Raw genomic sequence first — 19,781 nt, 5'->3', positions numbered from 1 at the left:
AATTTTCTATAGAAATAAATTTTCGACAAAATTATCTACAGAACTAAAATTTTGACAAACGTTTCTATTGAAATAATTTTTTGACAACATTTTCTATAGTAATAAAATTTTCACAAAATTTTCTGTAGAAATAAAATTTTTACAAAATTTTCTATAGAAATAAAATGTTAACAAAATTTTCTCTAGATATAAAACTTTGAGAAAATTTTCTATAGAAATAAAATTTTGACAAAATTTTCTATAGAAATAAAATTTTGACAAAATTTTCTACAGAAATAAAATGTTAAAAAAATTTTCAATAGAAATAAAATTTTGACAAAATTTTCCATAGAAATAAAGCTGTGACAACTTTTTCTTTAAAACGTTGGCCATTTTCTCACGTTTACCTTTCGTCAATAATTCATTTCACCGAAAACAAACATTTTTTAATTTTTGCATTGGATCATTCCCCATCTAAAAATAATATAATAATAATAGAATTTGCAACAAGAATATACACATAATTTTATTCTGTTTTTGCATACATATTTAGTTTTAGCTGCTAAATTGGAGCTTAGTACCCACCTTTAGAAACAGTTTCATTTGAAAAATGCTCATTCTGTGTTTATTGGGTTGCTTTATGTTTCATCTAGCTATTATTCCATCTCAATAGTTGGCAACACTGCCAAAAGCTTCTGTTTATGCGGTTTTTATGAAAGGGGAATTCCCACCTCAAATTATTTGACGGGTAGGCTGCACTGAATTTTCCATTCGAACAAAAATTTTTGATTTATGGGGGTAAGGTGTAAAATATGCAACATATTTTTTACCAATCGAAATCACCATTACTTTTTGATTTCTATCAAATATTTGCCCAATGTAATCGTACCATATGAATTATGTTCATTCTTCTCTTTTGCATAAGATTTTTCTATTACTGTAAGTCAAGTTTTTCATCGAACAACCCTATTAAAAAAAGCTCTCCTTAATAATCAATTTGTTTGGAAACCCTACACGCCTGTAGCTGATAAATAAAAATCGTTTGATATGGCATTCTGTGGCATTTTAATTTCATATTCTGTGTAGTTTCCAATTACAGTACAAGTCGTTGCGCTTTTTTTTTCCTCGTCACGGATTTGATGTAAGTATAATAGATTCGTTTATTGTGGTAGAAAGGAACATTTTTAATTAATAGCGAAATGGTGATGTTTTCATATTTTAAAGATCATTTGGTAGATACATACAATTGTGAATCCCCCTTTTTTTTGTTTAGTAGGCATGTCTACATTTATTGTTGTCCGTCCGTCCACCCATCTATTGGCTACTCACAGACTAAGGCTATGGTCACACCAGGCAAATATATGACCAAAATTAGTGTCAAACATTTTTCCAGAGCCATTTTCCAAATATCTGAATACCATTTTTGGAAACTAATCCTACCATGTTGTAATATATCCAATATGAAGTTAAAATGTTAGCTTGACTTGGCTGTGGCGACGGATTCTTTTTTGATTTCAGTCAAATATTCGCCCAGTGGTACCATAGCATAAGTCAGCATATATGTAACTCTTATCTGCACTAGAAAAAATTAGTGCTGCACAAGACATATAAAAATATATAGCGATCTCAACAATTTCCAGTTGTCCTTCTTTAGAACATGACTTTTTGCCAAAAGATATTTTATTTTATCATATAATAGACGGAAATATTGTTCCTATACCTTTTCATTCAGGCATTATAAATGATGTTGAAGAAAAAAGTACAAAAAAAAAATATATTAAAAATGTACTTTTCGAAGAAAATGGTGCCAAATTTACAGACTATTGTAAAAGTATACGTATATTTAAATCTAGACCGATATGGACAATTTTTTTAGATTTTCTGGAAATAATCTTATATTGCAAAATGTTATTTGACAAAATGTTATTTCTTCGAAAATTTTATGTTATGTTATTTCTATAGAAAATATTGAAAAAAATTTATTTCTTCGAAAATTTTGCTAAAATTTTATTTCTATATAAAATTTTGTTAAAATTTTATTTCTATAGAAAAATTTGTCAAAATTTATTTCTATAGAAAATTTTGGCAAAAATTTTATCTCTATTAAAAATTTTGACAAGATTTTATTTCTATAGAAAATTTTTACCAAATTTAATTCTACCGAAAATTTTGTCAAAATTTTATTTTTAGAAAATGTTGACAAACTTTTATTTCTATAGAAAATTTTGTCAACGTTTTATTTCTACCGAAAATTTTGTCAAAATTTTATTTCTATAAAAAATTTTGTCAAAATTTTATTTCTATAGAAAATGTTGTCTCAATTTTATTTCTATCGAAAATTTTGTCAAAATTTTATTTCTATAGAAAAATTTGTCAAAATGTTATTTCTATACAAAATGTCAAAATTTTATATCTATAGAAAATTTTGACAAAATTTTATTTCTATAGAAAATTTTTGCAATATTTTATTTCTATAGAAAATTTTTGCAATATTTTATTTCTATAGAAAATTTTTGCAATATTTTATTTTTATAGGAAATTTTTGCAAAATTTAACTTCTACAGAAAATTTCTGCAAATTTTTATTTCTACAGAAAATTTCAGCAAAATGTAATTTCTGCCGACAATTTCGTAAAAATTTTATTTCTATAGAAAATTTTCTCAAATTTTTATTTCTATAGAAAAATTTGTCAAAATTTATTTCTACAGAAAATTTCTGCAAATTTTTATTTCTACAGAAAAAATGTTATTTCAACCGAAAATTTTGTCAAAATTTTATTTCTACCGAAAATTTTGTCAAAATTTTATTTCTATAAAAAATTTTGTAAAAATTTTATTTCTATCGAAAATTTTGTCAAAATTTTATATCTATAGAAAATTTTGTCAAAAATTTATATCTATAGAAAATTTTGGCAAAATTTTATTTCTATAGAAAATTTTTGATTTGAGTTTGGCAAAGAAAAAGAGATATGCTTGCAATTTTTTTTAGACAGTAGCCGACTAAAATTTTGTCAAAATTTTATTTCTATAAAAAATTTTGTCAAAATTTTATTTCTATAGAGAATGTAGTCTAAATTTTATTTCTATCGAAAATTTTGTCAAAATTTTATTTCTATAGAAAAATTTGTCAAAATTTTATTTCTATACAAAATGTCAAAATTTTATCTCTATAGAAAATTTTGACAAAATTTTATCTCTATAGAAAATTTTGACAAAATTTTATCTCTATAGAAAATTTTGACAAAATTTTATTTCTATAGAAAATTTTTGAAAAATTTAACTTCTACAGAAAATTTCTGCAAATTTTTATTTCTACAGAAAATTTCAGCAAAATGTAATTTCTGCCGACAATTTTGTAAACATTTTATTTCTATAGAAAATTTTCTCAAATTTTTATTTCTATAGAAAAATTTGTCAAAATTTATTTCTACAGAAAATTTCTGCAAATTTTTATTTCTACAGAAAAAATGTTATTTCAACCGAAAATTTTGTCAAAATTTTATTTCTATAAAAAATTTTGTAAAAATTTTATTTTTATAGAAAATTTTGACAAAATTTTATTTCTATATAAAATTTTTAACAAAATTTTATTTCTATAGAAAATTTTTAACAAAATTTTATTACTATAGAAAATTTTTGATTTGAGTTTGGCAAAGAAAAAGAGATATGCTTGCAAATTTTTTAGGCAGTAGCCGACTATCAAACCTTTATTCGGAAGGTTCAAGTGGGTTGAGTGAAGTACCCGAATTTATTCTGATAATTGGTTGATAGTTTTGCTGCAAGTAGAGGATACTGATGAGGAATGTGGTAATTCCGAAACACCTGTACATCCAACCATCTCGCTGTCTATAGGGCTTTGTCCAAATAAATTTGACAAACATTCTTTTCCTCTGTTGGTTAAGCTACACTTGTAGTTTAGTCAATACATGGTTTTTAGCTGAGATCAAAAAACAATAATAATGATTGAAGAGAAACCAACAATAACAAACAAAACAAATTTTTGCAAAATTTAACTTGCACAGAAAATTTCCGCAAATTTTTATTTCTACAGAAAATTTTACAAAATTTTGTTATTTCCATAGGAAACTTTGACAACATTTTATTTCTAAAGAAAATTTTGACAAAATTTTATTTCCATAGAAAACATTGGAAAAATTTTAATTCTATAGAACACTTTGACAAAATTTTAATTCTATAGAAAACTTTGACAAAATTTTATTTCTATAAAAAATTTTGACAAAATTTTATTTCTATAGAAAATTTTGTTACAATTTTATTTCTATAGAAAATTTTGACAAAATTTTATTTCTATAGAAAATTTTGTTACAATTTTATTTCTATAGAAAATTTTGACAAAATTTTATTTCTATAGAAAATTTTGACAAAATTTTATTTCTATAGAAAATTTTGTTACAATTTTATTTCTGTAGAAAATTTTGTCAAAATTTTATTTCTATATAAAATTTTGTCAACATTTTATTTCGTTATTGTTGTTTTTGATCGCAGCTTAAAGCCATGCATTGACTAAACTACAAGTGTAGCTTAACCAACAGAGGAAAAGTATGCTTGTCAAATTTATTTGGGCAAAACCCTATAGACTGCAAGATGGTTGGATGTACAGCTGTTTCGGAATTACCACATTCCTCATCAGCATCCTCTACTTGCAGCAAAACTATCAACCAATTATCAGAATAAATTCGGGTAATTCGCTCAACCCAAAGTGAACTACACTTGAACCTCCTGAAAAAGGGTTTGATAGTCGGCTACTGCGTAAATAAATTTGCAAGCATATCTCTTTTCCTTTGCCAAACTCAAATCATCGATTTGAATGTATATGGCTATAGAAAATTTTGACAAAATTTTATTTCTATAGAAAATTTTGAAAAAAAAATTATTTCTACCGAAAATTTTGTCAACATTTTATTTCTATAGAAAATTTTGCCAAAATTTTATTCCTAAGAAAATTTTTGCAATATTTTATTTCTATAGAAAATTTGGGCAATATTTTATATCTATAGAAAATGTTTACAAAATTTTATTTCTATAGAAAAATTTTTGAAAAATTTAACTTCTACAGAGAATTTGTGCACATTTTTATTTCTACAGAAAATTTCGGCAAAATGTTATTTCTACCGAAAAATTTTGACAAAATGTTATTTCTACAGAAAATTTTGACAAAATTTTATTTCTCTAGAAAATGTTTACAACATTTTTTTTCTATATAAAATTTTGACAAAATATTATTTCCATAGAAAACGTTGACAAAATTTTAATTGTATAAAAAATTTAACTTCTACAGAAAATTTCTGCAAATTTTTATTTCTACAGAAAATTTCGGCAAAATGTTATTTCTACCGAAAAATTTTGACAAAAATTTATTTCTACAGAAAATTTCGGCAAAATGTTATTTCTACCGGAAAATTTTGACAAAAAATTATTTCTATAGAAAATTTTAACAAAATTTTATTTCTACCGAAAATTTTGTCACAATTTTATTTCTATAGAAAATTTTGTCACAATTTTATTTCTATAGAAAATTTTTGCAATATTTTATTTCTATAGAAAATTTCTGCAAATTTTTATTTCTACAGAAAAATCCAGCAAAATGTTATTTCTACCGAAAATTTTATCAAAATTTTATATCTATAGAAAATTTTGTCAAAATTGTATGTCGACATAAAAAATTTTCAAAAAAGTCAATTGGTCGAATTTTGTAGATTTACAAAAGTCGTTTTCGACTAGCAGGTTGTCGTAAAAGATTTTTATGCGATTTCTTCCATTTTTGTTCTACACTTTGGTACATCAGATCGTATCCAGATCAAGGAACTCTGCGGTTAAGATGGGAAGTGTTCAGTGTGATCTGGTGGTGAGTCGGGTTGGTTTAGCTGGACAGGCGAAAAGTTGACCAGTGTCATGTGACCCTTGGTTACAGATGGGACTGGTGTCAGCTACGCTGCTATTAATCACCGATTGGTAGGAATTGAGTCGGCTGCGATTGCTTGACCCTAGTTGGGCAAACTACCCAAGGTTAGGTTATGTGGCAGCCCGATGTATCAGGCTCACTTAGACTATTCAGTTCATTGTGATACCACAGTGGTGAACTTCTCTCTTATCACTGAGTGCGGCCCGATTCCATGTTAAGCTCAATGACGAGGGACCTCCTTTTTATGGCCGAATCCGAACGGCGTTCCACATTCCAGTGTAACCACTTAGAGAGGCTTTGAAACCCTCAGAAATGTCACCAGCATTACTGAGGTGGGATAATCCACCGCTGAAAAACTTTTTTGGTGTTCGGTCGTAGCAGGAATCGAACCCACGACCTTGTGTATGCAAGGCGGGCAAGGTAACCATTGCACCACGGTGGCTCCCAAAAACTACCCTAGTCTGCCGCGGAAGGTCTCATCGGTCCGGTGTTAGGGACCGTTGTACACCTCCTTGCAGCTAGATTTTCTTTTTGTAACGCTGGATCTAGGGTTCTAGAAGGTGAGCGATAGCAACCTAAGAGATACTGCTTTAACATGTAATTGGTGACCTTGGTCTCCAGATGCTTCAGGGGTGTACTGCGGAGACATCCCGTCGCAGTTCCATGGCAACGTTCTGACAGGTCCTTATGTTATTCGCATGCGTGCAGCCTGACTAACAGGTAGAGTGATCAAAACTGGTGAACTGGTTTATTTTACACCGAATGCCGGTTTTCATGAAAATCCCATTTTGGATGAACCGGTAGAACCGCTGTTTTGAAGGCCTCAACAACTGGCTTTCGGCTTTATAGTTTCATTGCAAAATTGCAAATTTAAAGCAAAATTTTGGGAAATACATCTGGGCAAAGACAATTAAAGAAGAAGACATGAATTGGGCATGTTGTTATTCTTTTTTCTCAAGAACCAGAGATTAGCCCCATACATGTTCGATGAGAAGTTGCAACTTTTTTTCGGTTTCTCTTTTCATTTTGCATTCGTAACAAAACCTAATTCTCTTATTTTAGCAATTTTTTTAACTTTTAAAAGAACGAAAACACTTCATGAAACATTTAATTAATAATTTAGTGCAAACGACACAGAAATTGGCAGGAACTTTTGAGAAAATAGCAAAATAAAAATTGTCTGTATCAAACCAGTAAGTTCGAAGCGCTTTTCCTACAAGTATGGGGCTAATCTCTGGTTCTTAGCACTAACACTATCAAAGCCCAATTCATGTCTTCTTCTTTAATTGTCTTTGCATCTGGGTATTTTAAGAAACTGCAGTGAAAGCAGTTTCAAATAGGTACAACGTACATTTGTATTTACACAATTTTCGTTGAGTTTTTGTGACTATAAAATTAGATTTTCTTTCAAAATTAGGGTTTTTTTTTTTGAAAATCAGTTGAACCGGTTATGCCAGTTATTGCTTTTAAAAAACACTGTTCTCCGGTTTTGCAAAAAATCCAGGTTTTTGAAAACGAGAAATCCCGACAAATCAAAAACCCCGTTTTGTTTTTTTTAACGAGAAACTGTGACTGTCAAAAACCCGTTTTTTTATCATCTAATAGGTCTAATGGTCTACTAATAGGTTTTTATATCCTCCACTATTGGATGCGGGTATATTAACTTTGTCGTTCCGTTTGTAACACATCGTAATATTGATCTAAGACCCCATAAAGTATATATATTCTGGGTCGTGGTGAAATTCTGAGTCGATCTAGCTATGTCCGTCCGTCCGTCTGTGGTAGTCGCGCTAACGTCCGAACGAAACAAGCTATCGACTTGCAACTTGGCACAAGTAGTTTTTATTGGTGTAGGTCGTATGGTATTGCAAATGGGCTATATCGGACCACGTTTGCGCATAGTCCCTATATAAACCGATCCCCAGATTTGGCTTGCGGAGGCTCTAGGAGGAGCAAATTTCATCCGATCCACTTCAAATTTGGTACATGGTGTTAGTATATGGTCTCTAACAACCATGCAAAAATTGGTCCACATCGGTCCATAATTATATATAGCTCCCATATAAACCGATCCCCAGATTTGGCTTGTGGACCCTCTAAGAGAAGCAAATTTCATCCGATCCGGCTGAAATTTGGTACATGGTGTTAGTATATGGTCTCTAACAACCATGCAAAAATTGGTCCACATCGGTCCATAATTATATATAGCTCCCATATAAACCGATCCCTAGATTTGGCTTGTGGACCCTCTAAGAGAAGCAAATTTCATCCGATCCGGCTGAAATTTGGTACGTGGTGTTAATATATGACCTTTAACACCCATGCTAAAATTGGTCCATATCGGTAAATAATTATATATAGCCCCCCATATAAACAAATCCCCAGATTTTGCTTGCGGATCATCTTGAAGAAGCAAATTTCATCCGATCCACTTGAAATTTGGTACGTGATGTTAGTATATGCTCTCTAACATTCATGCTAAAATTGGTCCTTATAGGTCCATAATTATATATAGCCCCCCATATAAACCGATCCCCAGATTTTGCTTGCGGATCCTCTTGAAGAAGGAAATTTTATCCGATCCACTTGAAATTTGGTACGTGGTGTTAGTATTCATGCTAAAATTGGTCCTTATAGCTCCATAATTATATATAGTCCCCATATAAACCGATCCCCAGATTTGACCTCTAGCCTCTTGGAGGAGCAAAATTCGTCCGATTCGGTTGAAATTTGGTACGTGGTGTTAGTATATGGTATCTAACAACCATTCAAAAATTGGTCCATATCGGCCCATAATTATATATAGCCCCCATATAAACCGATCGCCACATTTGACCTTCGGAACCTCTTGGAGGAGCAAAATTCATCCGATCTGGTTGAAATTTGGAACGTGATGTTAGTATGAGGCCGCTAACAACCATGCTAAAATTGGTCCACATCGGTTTATAGTTACATATAACCCCCATATAAAATGATCCCCAGATTTGACCTTCGGAGCCTCTTGAAGGAGCAAATTTCGTTCGATTCGGTTAAAATTTTGTACGTTATATTAGTATAGGGTCTCTAACAACCGTGCAAAAATATATCGGTCCATAATAATATATAACCCCCATATAAGCCGGTCCCCAGATTTGACTTCGGGAGCCTCTTGAAATAGCAAATTTCTTGGAGGTGCATGTTAGGTTAGGTTAGATTAAAGTGGCAGCCCGATTAAGTTTCAGGCTCACTTAGACTATTCAGTCCATTGTGACCACATTTAACTAAAAGTAGGTTGGAGGTGCATATCCGATTCGGCTGACATTTTGTACGTTGAGTTAGTAGATGGGCTGTAACAACCTTGCCAAATATGATCCATATCGGTCCATAGTTATAACAGGTTGGCTGATAAGTCCCCGGTCTAACAAAATTCGTTTTCGTTGTCAAAATTCGTTTTTATTATTCACCATATTTCCCTTCAAGAGCGATACAACGATTATAACGACCTTCCAATTTTTGGATACCATTGGTAGTATTCCTTCGGTTTTGCCTCAAAATAGGCCTCAGTTTCGGCGATCATCTCTTCATTGCAGCCAAATTTTTTCCCTGCGAGGGCATCCTTTTGAGGTCTGAGAACAAGAAAAAGTCGCTGGTGGCCAGATCTGGAGAATACGGTGGGTGGGCAAGCAATTCGAAGCCCAATTCATGAATTTTTGCCATCGTTCTGAATGACTTGTGGCACGGTGCGTTGTCTTGGTGGAACAACACTTTTGTCTTCTTCATGTGGGGCCGTTTTGCCGCGATTTCGACCTTCAAACGCTCCAATAACGCCATATAATAGTCACTGTTGATGGTTTTTCCCTTCTCAAGATAATCGATAAAAATTATTCCATGCGCATCCCAAAAAAAACAGAGGCCATTACTTTGCCAGCGGACTTTTGAGTCTTTCCACGCCTCGGAGACGGTTCCGCTGTCGCTGTTCACTCAGCCGACTGTCTATTGGACTCAGGAGTGTAGTGATGGTGCCATGTTTCATCCATTGTCATATATCGACGGAAAAACTCGGGGTGTATTACAAGTTAACAGCTGCAAACACCGCTCAGAATCATCAACACGTTGTTGTTTTTGGTCAAATGTGAGCTCGCGCGGCACCCATTTGGCACAGAGCTTCCGCATATCCAAATATTGATGAATGATATGACCAACACGTTCCTTTCATATCTTTAATGCCTCTGCTATCTCGATCAATTTCATTTTACGGTCATTCAAAATCATTTTGTGGATTTTTTGATGTTTTCGTCGGTAACCACATCTTTCGGGCGTCCACTGCGTTCACCGTCCTCCGTGCTCATTTCACCGCGTTTGAATTTTGCATACCAATCAATTATTGTTGATTTCCCTGGGGCAGAGTCCGGAAACTCCTTATCAAGCCAAGTTTTTGCTTCCACCGTATTTTTTCCCATCAGAAAACAGTATTTTATGAAAACTCGAAATTCCTTTTTTTCAATTTTTTTCACAATAACTAAAGTTGCTTCACAAAAGACGCTCTATCTCGCAAACTAATTGACTTACAGGCGTCAAATTTTGACACGAATCATTTGAAGGTTGGTACTATATAAAACTAATATGCATTTAATACTAGCGACGCCATCTATGTGTCAGACCGGGGACTTATCAGCCAACCTGTTCTATAGCCCCCAGATAAACCAATCCCCAGATTTTACCTCTGTATCTGCAGTTCATTTCTACCACAATTTCGATCTTTTACAAAAAAAAAGAAACTTTTTTCAAACGAATCTATTCATATTATAGTTTTATCCACGAATCAGCTATGGCCACTGAACAGGATCTGGCGTTAATTTGTTCCAAATGGAATGCCCAGTTTGATGAATTTAATGGCAAATTGGGGACTATCATCGAACAATTAAAGGCAAATGATTTAAGCTTTAAAGAAATTTTGGATGAATGTGTAGAAGAACTAAAGGGAAATCTAGAGGATTTTATCACACAACAACATGGCGAAAATAAATTATATCTTAAGCAAACTTTGGATGCAGCTATGGCAGAGATACGTGCGGAATTTTCAATACGTCTTAAACCAAAAGTAATTTACATTAGCAATAATAGACGTTCCAAACGAAATACCACAAATTCAAACAATTCCCCTAATGATGGAAGAAATGAATCTCGTAATGAAAATCCCAATGGTCGTCGTTCTACTAATTCCCATAGCGTTGTGAATAATCAACACCAAAGTTCCAAGAATAAAACCAAAAATTTAGGCAACTCACCACCATCTAATAATGGTAGAAACGAAAATCCAAATGATCAACGTCGTACTACATCCAAAGGAGATGGAAATTTTGGAAATATCTGCAAGTCTTCAAATAAGTCTAATACCAGTGGTATAGAAATCCCGGAAATTTCAAAAAAATTGGAAAATATAACTAAGCCATCATCAGCCATTGATAAGAACAAAAATATCAACGATGCTCACAATTCGTCGATAGTCGAAGGTGGTGATGATTGGGCTATTGTCAGCGAAGAAATGACTGAAAATAATAAGAATGCATGCTGCTCCTTGCCGACTTTGACGGAAATGTCCAATATATCGTTGGAGAAAAGTGTGAGTTGGAGGGTATAATCGAATTTGACTATACAGTGAAACTTCTCAGAAGTGGACATCTCGCGGTCGCCTAAATTTGGTCCCCTTCTTCAGAGATGTCCACTTCCCAGCAAAAAAAGCGTTGCCAAAAAAGTAGTGAAAATGTTCTTTTTGGATCCGGAAGTGGTGCAAAATTGGCGCAGAAGTGATGAATTTAACATGGGATGTCCATCCATGGATGGATGTCCACCATTTCAACAGCCGTTGCACTGAATATGCATCACTTCTTTAGGTGTGATCCGAATTCAAAATTTTTTGATATTTTGACAAATAATTAATTTTTATAATTTTTTTATGATTTTTAATGCATTCTGACGCTTGTGTGAAACCCTTGACCTCAAATATTTTCAAAAATTTCGTAATTTTTCTAGAATGAATTGAGCATTTTTTTTTCGACAAAATTTAAATAATTTGTACCATTTCATTAATCCTTACTCTGTTTTTTACCATATTTGATACAAAAAAGTTAAAAGAACTTCCTGAGTAGTTAAAATAAAAAAACATCTTTGGAAGAACATTTCTGGAAGTGCTTTTAAAGTTGTGCCTTTGAAGTACTTCCAAATTTTTTTGCTGGGTTATTAGAGGTTACTTCTAATAGGACAATACAGCAAATATCTCATGAAAATTGTCCACTTTTGAAAGAAGTCCGGAGTGTCGACAGCAGTGTTGCCAGTATTTTTCTGGCTCTTGTCCTCAAATTATGATGTTTTCGTCCCCAAAAATTCCTCAAAAAAAAAAAATCCCCAATACCTTTTGGACAAGTTTGTTTGCAACAAAAAAAAGGCAAAAGGCTTTGCTGCAGAAATTCAGTAATTACTTAAAAATGAAAATTTTCTCAAAACCAGCAAGCTGCAATAAGATCAAGATTTCGACCCACAACACCAACAGACTGGTAATCGTCTTCCAAATGCTGGAGATCAGAAAATGGGAGTTCGGTCACCTTGTCTATACGAACGAAAATTTACTTCTAAATATTCAAGTAGTAAAATTGGGTGTTAGACACGTTAACAAAGTTGGTAGAATTATACCAGACATGGTAGCTACATTTTCTATAGAAATAAACTTCTGACAAAATTTTGTATATAGAAAAAATGTTGAGAAAATTTTCTTTACAGAAAAAAAGTTTTGACAAATTTTTCTATAGAAATAAAACAAAATTTTCTATAAAAACAAAATTTTCTATAAAAACAAAATTTTCTATAAAAACAAAATTTTCTATAGAAAAAAAAAAAATTAATAAAATTTTCTATAGAAAAAAATGGACAAAATTTTCTATAGAAAAAAAAAATTACAAAATTTTCTATAAAAATAAAATTTTGACAAAATTTTCTATAGAATTAAAATTTTGACAAAATTTTCTATGGAAATAAAATTTTGACAAAATTTTCTATGGAAATAAAATTTTGACAAAATTTTCTATGGAAATAAAATTTTGACAAAATTTTCTATGGAAATAAAATTTTGACAAAATTTTCTATAGAAATAAAATGTTGACAAAATTTTCTATAGAAATAAAATTTTGCCAAAATTTTCTATAGAAATAAAATTTTGACAACATTTTCTATAGAAAAAAAATTGGACAACATTTTCTATAGAAATAAAATTTTGCCAAAATTTTCTATCGAAATAAAATTTTGACAACATTTTCTATAGAAAAAAAAAATTGGACAAAATTTTCTATAGAAATAAAATTTTGACAAAATTTTCTATAGAAATAAAATTTTGACAAAATTTTCTATGGAAATAAAATTTTGACAAAATTTTCTATAGAAATAAAATTTTTACAAAATTTTCTATGGAAATAAAATTTTGACAAAATTTTCGATAGAAATCAAATTTTGACAAAATTTTGTATAGAAATAAAATTTTGACAAAATTTTCTATAGAAATAAAATTTTGACAAAATTTTCTATAGAAATAAAATTTTAACAAAATTTTCTATTGAAATAAAGTTTTGACAAAATTTTCTATAGAAATAAAATTTGGCCAAAATTTTCTATAAAAAAAATTTGACAAAATTTTCTATAGAAATAAAATTTTGACAAAATTTTCTATAAAAAAAAATAATGACAAAATTTTCTATAGAAATAAAATTTTGACAAAATTTTCTATAGAAATAAAATTTTGACAAAGTTTTCTATAGAAATAAAATGTTGACGAAATTTTCTATGGAAATAAAATTTTTACAAAATTTTCTATAGAAATAAAATTTTAACAATATTTTCTATAGAAATAAAATTTTGGCAAAATTTTCTATAGAAATAAAATTTTGACAAAATTTTCTATAGAAATAAAATTTTGACAAAATTTTCTATAGAAATAAAATTTTGACAAAATTTTCTATAGAAATAAAATTATGAGAAAATTTGCTATAGAAATAAAATTTTACAAAATTTTCTATAGAAATAAAATTTTAACAAAATATTCTGTAGAAATAAAATTTTGATAAAATTTTCTACAGAAATAAAATTTTGATAAAATTTTCTATAGAAATAAAACTTTCACAAAATTTTCTATAGAAATAGATTTTTGACAAAATTTCCTAAAGACATAAAATGTTGACAATATTTTCTATAGAAATAAAATGTTGACAAAATTTTCTATAGAAATATAAAATTTTCTATAGAAATGTAAAAATTTGATAACATTTTCTATAGAAATATAAAATTTTGACAAAATTTTCTATAGAAATATAAAATTTTGACAAATTTTTCTACGACAATAACATTTTGTTAGATTATTTTTTGCTCGAGTGGCAATCGTGATTTTTCTGTGATTGGGGATCGGTTTATTTGGGGGCTATATATAATATAGATCGATAGGGGCCAATTTTGGCATGGTTGTTATCGGCCATATACTAGCGAAATGTACCAAATTTCAACCGGAGCGGATGAATTTTGCTCCCTCAAAAGGCTCTGGAGGTCAAATTTGGGGATCGGTTTATATGGGGGCTATATATAATTATGAACCTATATGCAATAGACCGATTCAAAAATATTTGGAAAATCGAAAAAAATCGATATTTGGATTTTTAATTAAAAAAAAAAATCCCGTATTTTTTTTTTTTGAGGACACAGAATGAAATGACTATCGCAGTGAAAAACTAAAAGGCAAAAGTGTCTTGGAGATTGATCAGAAAAAAAATTTGAAATTTTGAAAATATTTAAATTCGATGTTTTGATCAATTACGAAAAACTTTTTTTACTCAAAAATTTTTAATTTATTTTTTTTTTTAATTTGATAATTCAAGGACTTTCAATATCGTTTCGAGAGTATTATTTAAAAATTCAAGAAAAAAACGAACGATTCAAAAATATTTGGAAAATCGATTGATATTTGAATTTTTAAATTAAAAAAAAATCCCTTTAACTTTTTTTTTTTTTTGAGGTCACAGAATTTAATGACTATCGCAATGAAAACCCTAACAAGCAAAATTGTCTTGGAGATTGATCAGAAAAAAATTAGAAATTTTGAAAATATTTAAATTCGATTTTTTGTTGAATTATGGAAAACTTTTTTTATTCAAAAAAAAAAAAATAATTTTAATTTTTTTCTTTTTAATTTGATAATTCAAGGACTTTCAATATAGTTTCGAGAGAAATATTTAAAAATTCTAAAAAAGGATTTCACCATAGGTTATGCAAAATTTTAAGCTATATCAAAAATATTTGGAAAATCGAAAAAATCGATATTTGCATTTTTAAATTAAAAAAAAAATCCCTTAAACTTTTTTTTTTTTTTTTTTTTTTTTATGACACAGAATTAAATGACTATCGCAATGAAACCCCTAACAAGCAAAATTGTCTTGGAGATTGATCAGAAAAAAAATTAGAAATTTTGAAAATATTTAAAATCGATTTTTTGTTCAATTACGAAAAACTTTTTTTACTCAAAAAATTTTCTTTTTTTAGGTCGAGAATTTAACGAATTTCAATATGGTTTCACAAGAATTATATTCCAAATAAAAATATATTTATTGAATTTTAAACAAAATGAATAATATTTGGAAAATCGAAAGACTTAAAAAAATCGATATTTGCATTCTTTTAATAAAAAAAAAATATTCTTTTTTTTAATTGGGTGCACAGAATTAGATGACTATTGCAAGGAAAAACTAAAAAGCGAATGTGTCATTGATATTGTAATCAGAAAAACTTAGAAATTTAGAAAATATTTAAATATTTAATTTTTTTTTTGAAAATTTTGTTCAATTGTTGTTTTTTTTTGTCTTTGGAAAATCCTGTTCAATTATTAAAAATTTTTTTACTTAAAAATTTGTAATTTTAATTTGGTTTTTATGCGAGAATTAAACAACTTTCAGTATCGTTTATAATAATTAAATAATTTCAAAAAATTTTTTAACCCTTATATTATGTTTGGGATAATTAAAAGTTCTTACTACTCAGCAAGAATTCAGTACATATCAACAATTCACGCACTGACTAGTAAGAACTTTTATTTATATTCCAGCAGTAAGAAATACGCTGATGAAAAATACCATATTGGTCATCAAATGACCCCAACATAATATAAGGGTTAATGTCAAAAATATTTCGCAAATCCAAAAAATTTATATTTGCATTTTTAAATTAAAAAAAAAAAAACTTTTTTTGAGGACAGAGAATTAAATGAAGGAAAAAATAAAAAGCGAATGTGTCATGGAGATTGATCAGAAAAAAATAGAAATTTATCAAATATTTAAATTGTTAGATTTATTTTTTGAAAATTCTGTGCAATTGTTGTTTTTTTTTTTCTTTTGAAAATCCTGTTCAATTATGAAAAACTTTTTTTACTTAAAAATTTGTAATTTTCATTTTTTTTAATGCGAGAATTAAACGACTTTCATTATCGTTTTATAAGAATCATCAAAAAGTCTTGAAAAAAAATTTCAAAATTTTTATTAATGCCAAAAATATTTCGCAAATCGAAAGAATGATATTTGCATTTAAAAAAAATCTTTTTTTTTTGAGGACAGAAAATTAAATGAAGGAAAAAATAAAAAGCGAATGTGTCATGGAGATTGATCAGAAAAACTTAAAATTTGTTCAAATATTTAAATTGTTAGATTTTTTTTTTTGGAAAATTTGAAAAACTTAGAAATTTATCAAATATTTAAATTATTAGATTTTTTTTGAAAATTCTGTTCAATTATTGTTTTTTGTTTTGTTTTGTTTTGTTTTTTTTTTTTTTTTTGAAAATTCTGTTCAATTATGAAAAACTTTTTTTACTTAAAAATTTGTAATTTTCATTTTTTTTAATGCGAGAATTAAACTACTTTCATTATCGTTTCATAAGAATCATCTAAAAGTCTTGAAAAAAAAATAATTTCAAAATTTTTATTAATGTCAAAAATATTTCGCAAATCAAAAAAATGATATTTGCATTTAAAAATTTTTTTTTTTTTAGGACAGAGAATTAAATGAAGGAAAAATAAAAAGCGAATGTGTCATAGAGATTGATCAGAAAAACTTAGAAATTGATCAAATATTTAAATTGTTAGATTTTTTTTTTAATTTGAAAAACTTAGAAATTTATCAAATATTTAAATTATTAGATTTTTTTTGAAAATTCTGTTCAATTATTGTTTTTTTGTTTTGTTTTTTTTTTTTTTTTTTGAAAATTCTGTTCAATTATGAAAAACCTTTTTACTTAAAAATTTGTAATTTTCATTTTTTTTAATGCGAGAATTAAACTACTTTCATTATCGTTTCATAAGAATCATCAGAAGGTCTTAAAAAATTTTTGAAATTTTTTTTTAATGTCAAAAATATTTCGCAAATCGAAAAAATGATATTTGCATTTAAAAAAAATTTTTTTTTTTGAGGACAGAGAATTAAATGAAGGAAAAAAAAAGCGAATGTGTCATGGAGATTGACCAGAAAAACTTAGAAATTTATCAAATATTTAAATTGTTAATTTTTTTTTTTTGAAAATTCTGTTCAATTATTGTTTTTTTTTTTGTTTTTTCTTTGGAAAATTCTGTACAATTATTGTTTTTTTTTTCTTTTGAAAATTCTGTTCAATTATGAAAACCATTTTTACTTAAAAATTTGTATTTTCATTTTTTTAAATGCGAGAATTAAACTACTTTCATTGTCGTTTTATAAGAATCATCAAAAAGTCTTAAAAATTTTTTATTCATGTCAAAAATATTTCGAAAATCGAAAAAAAATTTATATTTGCATTTTTAAATTAAAAACAAAACAAAATCATATTTTTTTTTGAGGACAGAGAATTAAATGAAGGAAAAAACTAAAAAGTTAAAGGTTCATGGAGATTGTAATCAAAAAATTATAAATGTTAAAAATATTGAAATTCTTAGATTTTTTCAATTTTTTTTCCAAATTATTATTTTTTTTTTTGAAAAATTCTCGATATTCATTTATTCCATTCTAAGGTAAAAAAAAGTATTTGCAAAATTTCGTATTTTAACAAAAGGGGTTAGAATACAATTTTTTTTTTAATTTAGAGAAAAAAACTCTTTTTAAAAATGTGGAAGTGGTAACAATCTCTATTAATAAAATTAGTACCGCAGGCTATTTGTGATTTTAGGCTATAGAAAAGCTTGCCCACTAGAGTTTGTTAAATAACTATTTACAAAATTTCGCAGTTTAACAACAGGTTTTTGAATATTATTTTTTTCTAGGTTTTCAAAAAAATTTTTTTTTATGTGGAGCTGCTAACAATCTCTGTTAATAAAATTAATACCGCATGGTATTTGTGATTTGTAGCTTTCCCGCTAGAACTATTTACAAAATTTCGCAGTTTAACAAAAGGTTTTAGATTTTTTTTTTTTTTTAAATTTGAAAAAAAAAGTTTTTAAAACTGTGGGGCTTGCTGGTAACAATTTCTGTTAATAAAATTTTAAATCAGATAGTGAAATTTTCCTAAGGGAAAAAATCAAATCTCCTTATGGTGGCATGATCTGTTCATCAAATCTTAAATTCATGTTAAAAAGAATATTGTCCGTTTTATATTAAACATTTTTGTTGTTTGTTTTTTTTTTTTTAATTTTTTTAATTTTTTTTCTTTAAGTTTCTTAGTCGCCGTCATAATAATTCATATACATAATATATATATTTAGTATGCCTTGCATAATATAAGTTAAAAAAAAACGAAGAAGGGAAATAAAAATATAATAAATAAGTACATAAGAAATTTAATAATTTCTTTGTCCGTCACTGTAAATACAAACATAATAAATTAATAAAAAAAAAAATAATAAAATTAAAAACAAAAAGAAAAATACACAAGCCCATATATACATAAATAAATAAAATAATATATAGCTAAACTTTTTAATAGCTATAATAAAGAAATGAAAATGAACAAGGAGAAAGAAAACAAAAACAAAAAATACCACATAAACAAACTAAAGTTAGAAACAAAAAACACAGTAATGAGAATGCAAGAAACCTTTTGTTTGGACAAAAAAAAATGTAACAATACAAAAAAAAAATACAAATGATGTGTGTAGTAGAAGATAAAGAGAACGGCAAGAAAAAAAATATAATTAAAACTTAGAATTAAATCAATTATAAAATCATAAAACAAAATGAAACTTAATTATAATTATAAAAAAAAAACAAAATAATTTACTATTAATAAATACAAAAACAAAAAAAAAAACAAAACAAGAAATTATAATAATAAAGAAAACCGATGATCGTGTAATTATAAAATCACGACTGCAACAACAACAACAAATGAAATTCGAATTATAGACGAAGAAGCATAACATAATGCAAATGCAAAAACAAAAATAATAAATAATATAAATATTGATGAATGTGAAACAAATGAATATTGGATTATGTCTCTCTTGGTAACCTACATAGATATAAACAAACAATTACTGGAATAATATCATATTTTAGAAATGTGATTTTTTTCCAACAAATGTTTATTTTTTATTTATTGTTGCCATGAAGCCACATACATACACAGACACACATAGTTGGAATCATAAAATACAAACAAAAAAAAAAAAAAACAAAAAACAAAAGAAAATATTATAAATGTATTTTTATTTCAAAAGGTGGTTTAGAGGAGATACACTTTCATATGGATTTCAACTGTAATTTGCCTTATAAAAAAAAGAGATTTCAAATTTCGAAAAAAAACGTGAACAGGAATATACGAGGGCGGTTCGGAAACTTTTTAGCCTATCAATGAAAGAGAATAGTTAGTTTTTCAAAGATATTTTTATTTTTCAATATAAACTCCTGAAACTTCAATA

The 19,781-nt window shown here is 27.9% G+C and overlaps 2 protein-coding genes across 4 annotated transcripts in view; both read left to right on the top strand.

Annotated features, from left to right (window-relative positions):
• LOC142220379 (uncharacterized) overlaps positions 1 to 19,781 on the top strand; it is a 195,253-nt gene that overhangs the window by 64,824 nt on the left and 110,648 nt on the right. The gene's annotated exons all lie outside the window — the stretch shown is intronic.
• Positions 993 to 19,552, top strand: LOC142220357 (uncharacterized). Its single transcript, XM_075289450.1, has 3 exons — positions 993 to 1,120; positions 10,690 to 11,503; positions 15,454 to 19,552. The coding sequence occupies exons 2-3, from the start codon at positions 10,709 to 10,711 to the stop codon at positions 15,505 to 15,507; spliced, it is 849 nt and encodes a 282-aa protein (XP_075145565.1). The 5' UTR covers positions 993 to 1,120; positions 10,690 to 10,708; the 3' UTR covers positions 15,508 to 19,552.

Source organism: Haematobia irritans, chromosome 1 (assembly GCF_050003625.1).
Source record: "Haematobia irritans isolate KBUSLIRL chromosome 1, ASM5000362v1, whole genome shotgun sequence".
Classification (NCBI taxonomy): Eukaryota; Metazoa; Arthropoda; class Insecta; order Diptera; family Muscidae; genus Haematobia; species Haematobia irritans.
Note: the sequence above shows the minus strand (reverse complement) of the source record. Positions and strands in the feature narration are given on the sequence as shown.

Coding starts and splice junctions, on each gene's coding strand:
- LOC142220357 (XM_075289450.1), top strand. CDS start 10,709: ATGGCCACTGAACAGGATCTGGCGTTAATTTGTTCCAAATGGAATGCC. Junction 11,504..15,453: donor ATATATCGTTGGAGAAAAGT/GTGAGTTGGAGG, acceptor TTCTTTTTTTAG/GTCGAGAATTTAACGAATTT.